This window comes from Carica papaya, chromosome 1 (genome assembly GCF_054855325.1).
Source record: "Carica papaya isolate Zhongbai chromosome 1, ASM5485532v1, whole genome shotgun sequence".
NCBI classification, from domain to species: domain Eukaryota; kingdom Viridiplantae; phylum Streptophyta; class Magnoliopsida; order Brassicales; family Caricaceae; genus Carica; species Carica papaya.
Genome location: NC_142309.1, coordinates 8,450,572 through 8,455,133, shown reverse-complemented (window position 1 = coordinate 8,455,133; position 4,562 = coordinate 8,450,572). Strand labels below are relative to the sequence as shown.

Sequence of the window (4,562 nt, the reverse complement as noted above, 5' to 3'; positions counted from 1 at the left end):
ATGGCGGTGCCTGACAAGGGAAAGAAACCCAGGCTCGATGAGGAGCAATACTCTTGCCTTTCCCCTGATCCCAATGTTAGTCTCTGTATCGATCAGTTGCGGGAGGTTCAGGCTGAACTTGACAAGGTTCGCCTCTCAATTGTCCCCTACGTGCATGTCTCATTTCATACACCCACGCACACGCACACACACATCTACATAATAACACACGTCCACGTAAAAGTTTTTTTTTTCTTGGTTTTTTGCGTTGGAGCAGGTTGTCATCTACACTGCTGGCTCTGTTGAATGGAATTTGATTGTATTTTTTTTTGTCGACGATGTTTTTGGTTCCCGAACTTGAAGTTTACTTGATACAGTAATTCTTACTTTGTTTTTTTTTCTCTTGATACGTTCACTATGTATCTTGTCTCTCTGTTTATTTTCTTCCAGGTTCCATTTTATTTTTCTCTGTTTTTCCTCCTGATACGATTACTTATCGCAGTGTTGATTCTCTTCCGAGTTAGAATCTGGTTAATCTATTTCACATTAGCTTGCGTATCTGATACCTGTTTACTTATCGATACCCGACTGAGCTGATTGTCTTCAAAGTTCAATCTTCCATTCTCATTCTCTGTTTCGTATTGGATTGTCGTCTTGATTGTTTGAGTGCCAGAAGTCGGTGGTTTTCATAAGCTTTTTTGTTTGATGTCCTTTTTGTTAGCCGATCGGCCTGTATGGGGGAAGCCAATGAAAGATGGTAAGCTTGCAAATTTATTTATTTATTTTTCGGGGCCAGCTGTGTTTTCTTATTCTCCCCACGGTGTCGAGTGGGAGAAGGCACACAGATTGCGTCTTCTCCACAGTTAGTCAACTCAGCGTAACCATGGAGTTGGTTGGAGGTATTTGCAGATTGCTTTGGTGGGTTAGTGTGATTACTTGAGCTTGCAATGGGATCCTTAGAAGGTTTCTGAATTTCACACAAGAACAAAATTTGCAAAGGGGATAAGATAAGTGAAGTTGAGATGCTAAGATTTGTTGTTGATGATTTTCTTGATGTTTACTTTTGATCTCTTACTAACTGCAAATAGCCATTCATTTTCTGATGAACTGTGTGAATTTTGGTTTTCTTTTGTTGCTTTCTTTTTCTAATTTCATTTTCGAATCACATATCATGAGTTAAATGGTTAATATTCTATCTACCTTTTGTTTCGACGTCACTTGATTCTGATTTCGTAACTTGATTTTTTTTATTCTCAACCTAACTATTATTTTGAGATCCTAATATTCTCATATTGCTTATATTTCTTTAACAATGTACGAAAACATCGATTTCTTTATGTAAACTCGATCATATTGAATGGATTCATGAATCTAATAAGGGTTTAATGGCATTTGATGCTTGACAGATGACTGAAGAAGCTACTGACAACATGGAAGTTCATGACAACTTTAGTGATTTGAGCAAGCCTATTTATGAGAAGAGGAATGAGCTTATCAAATCTATACCTGACTTCTGGTTGAATGCCGTGGGTGGCCTTCCTGAATTATCTACTTGCTGTTATGTCGACAAATGATGAGTTTTCTAGGTTTTATAATACAAAAAACTCCCTCACAAAATATTGCTTTATGCAGTTTATGAGTCATCCTTTTCTTCGTCTGTATCTGAATCGAGAAGACCGAAAGGTTAGCCATATGATTTTGTCATAGTCATTTGTAGCAATTTTCATTATTCTTATGCTATGCTGGGAATATGTTACGTCTATTTCATAATTTTATTTTCATGATGTTCAAATAGATATTTAGCTATTTGATTTCTGTTGAGATGGACGAGTTTAAAGGGGAGGGAGCAGGATATGGATACACCTTCATCTTTGTGAGTCACCTCCAACCTTTTTCTATTTATATTGTTTATTTTTCTGAAGATCAATTATTATTCAGAATTTTTTCTTATTGGTTAACTATTTATTTCCCTTCTTAGCTAGATTGCTTGTGCCTTAAGTGCCCTGCTAACTGTTTTTGCTCGCTTATACTGACAGCATTTTGAGGAGAATCCATATTTTGAAGGTGAAATGCTGACCAAAACTTTTACATTTTCGGAGAAAGAAATAGTAGATAAAATAACTGGTGCAACCATCAAGTGGAAGGCAGACACGGTAGTGATGCTTCTCCCACATCATACTCAAAGCTAGATCTTCTTTGTTGTTCTCTTACATGCATACTTGTGGTCGAGCAATTTTTCCTAATTATGCATTTTGTGAAGGCTTATGCAAAAGGAGTTAGAATTCTCAAAAGAAGGAGGTGGATACTGGCATCTAAGGATAGGTAAATTATATATAATATATACAGAAATGGAAGCCCTTGTAGAATAAAAATTTTGCATAATTGCCTTTGTTTCTTGTGCACTGGAGTATATGGTGATCTGAAGTCATCCATTTTGTTTGAGCAATAATTGAAATTGATGAGTCACTGAGCAAAGTTAGATGAGCAAGTATATGATTTCGTTGTATGAATTTAATGAAAACCGAGCAAAATATATCATGGTTATCGTAATTTTGTTCGTAACTTCTTTATGGATTTCAAGAAACACGACTATCGTAGTGTTGCAGAAGGTTTGTTGGAGATGAAAATTTGAGTTGAAATGCAAAACTTTTTTTTCTTCTTCATTTCTCATGAAAGAACAGCTCAGTATTTAGTCAGTTTAGGATTATTTAATGTTTAGACAGATGTTTTGCATACGATAAATTTAATTCATATTGCTTACCATTTGAGGCATAGGAGATTTGAGCCCATTTTGCAAAGTCTTTTTTCTTTTAAACAAAATTTTGAATTGTTGATTCGTTTCCATATTTTTTGCCACTCCAAAGAAACTGGTGAAAGAAACATGCCTCTTGATTCTTTTTGGTTGTTCATGTTCGTAACTATGTATGTTTAATCAACTTTATCTAACTCCTCACTAATATTTTGGTCGTAGTTTCTTCTGTTGGTTTACTGAACCCCTAAAGAAAAGCATGGAAGAGGTCCAAGTTGAGGTTAATTTTTTTATCATTTTCTTTATTATCGTTTTTTGTCTATGAAGTTTATATGTATGCTTATGTTAAGCTTGCTAATTGTATTTTTGACCTGTCGTTAGTGGTGCTGATCGGCGACAGGAAGCAGCGTTTCTCTATTATTGCAATAACTAAAATTTATCATACATTGATTTAATATATGTTTGGAAGTTGCAGATTGCATTGATGATTAAGGAAGAGTTATGGCCCGATCCTCTAAGATTCTTTGAGGTAATTTTCAATCCTTACCTATTCTCCTTTTCATCCTTATTATAGATATTTCTCCTTTTCTCTCTTTATTTATGTTTGTGGACGTTATAGGAATTATTTGTCCGATATGATGTTTTTTTCAAATTTATGAATTTACTATTCCAGGAAAATGAGGCTTCTGAATGAAAGTGTATACGATGGTGAAGACCGCATGGAGGTAATGTAATTAGAATTTGTGAACTTCGTAAAATATTTTCATAAATGACTAACCAATATATGAAGAGTCCCAAAGTTCATAAATTGATTTTGTTAACAACTAATATCATACATGAGAAGTCGAAGATACATGCAGACATACATGCGTGCAACTCTACATAATGTATTATTTTGCTTTCGTGTTTTGAGGTTTTCTATTAATATTGTTTCATAAATTTTGATGCAGGATTTGGTTCAATTGACTTTACATTCTCTATTAATTCACACTCTTAATTTCATATTACTCTTAAGATATAAACTTATGAGTTTGATATCATTTCTCTCTCGCTGGCATCATAAATCTTTAGTAGAGGGAGTTCAATTATCTTAATTCGTTAAAACAAATTTATACCCCAAAGAATTCCAGGTGAGAATAGATATTAGATTTATTGCAAAAATTATGTTATGCATGTCAAGAGTAGTATGAATTAGACATAGGAATTAAATGAGAATGGAATGAAATTAAACATAATTTAAACATAAATGCTATATATTTTCTTGAGCTAATTTAGTGTCTCGGTTAAAAACTAGCATTTAGTCTGCAGAAAAGTTATGTTGATTATTTCAAGCAAAAACAAAATCTAATTTTTCCAATGTGAAAATTTACTTTTGAGTTCACTAGATTTCAGGGAGAAAGTACCAACTGATGTGAAGTCTCGATGTTCATTGGGTTTCATGTTGGTTCCAGAATATTTTGACCTCTCTCCATACATTACTTTGTGAAGGATTTATTACAATTTGATGCAGATTTTGAATTTTTTTGATTTTATTAAACTTCAAGATGACATATTTTTCAGGAAAATAGACAGGCTTCTGAAAATAATATTACTATCTTTTATTTTATGACAAAGTGGTTTTATTATTTATAAAATTTGAAATGCAATAAACTTTATTTAAAATTGAATATCCCCGTAATTTATTCAATTATAGAAGAGTTATTCAGAATTTACGAGATGATAATAACATGTATTTTAATTTATGATATAAGTAGAGTGTACACATACCACTCCTACCTCAAAGTGACACATTCGTGTAAATTGCTAATGCTGATTTGTGCATGACACCTACACT

The 4,562-nt window shown here is 33.3% G+C and overlaps 1 protein-coding gene across 1 annotated transcript; it reads left to right on the top strand.

Annotated features, from left to right (window-relative positions):
* On the top strand, window positions 1-3,422 carry LOC110820197 (NAP1-related protein 2-like). The gene is made up of 8 exons (XM_088221501.1): window positions 1-126; window positions 257-298; window positions 1,386-1,505; window positions 1,612-1,662; window positions 1,775-1,852; window positions 2,016-2,132; window positions 3,204-3,257; window positions 3,402-3,422. The coding sequence occupies exons 1-8, from the start codon at window positions 1-3 to the stop codon at window positions 3,420-3,422; spliced, it is 609 nt and encodes a 202-aa protein (XP_088077627.1).
* Window positions 3,423-4,562: the final 1,140 nt, after the last annotated feature.

Coding starts and splice junctions, on each gene's coding strand:
- LOC110820197 (XM_088221501.1), top strand. CDS start 1: ATGGCGGTGCCTGACAAGGGAAAGAAACCCAGGCTCGATGAGGAGCAA. Junction 1,663..1,774: donor TGAATCGAGAAGACCGAAAG/GTTAGCCATATG, acceptor ATGTTCAAATAG/ATATTTAGCTATTTGATTTC. Junction 1,853..2,015: donor ATGGATACACCTTCATCTTT/GTGAGTCACCTC, acceptor TTATACTGACAG/CATTTTGAGGAGAATCCATA.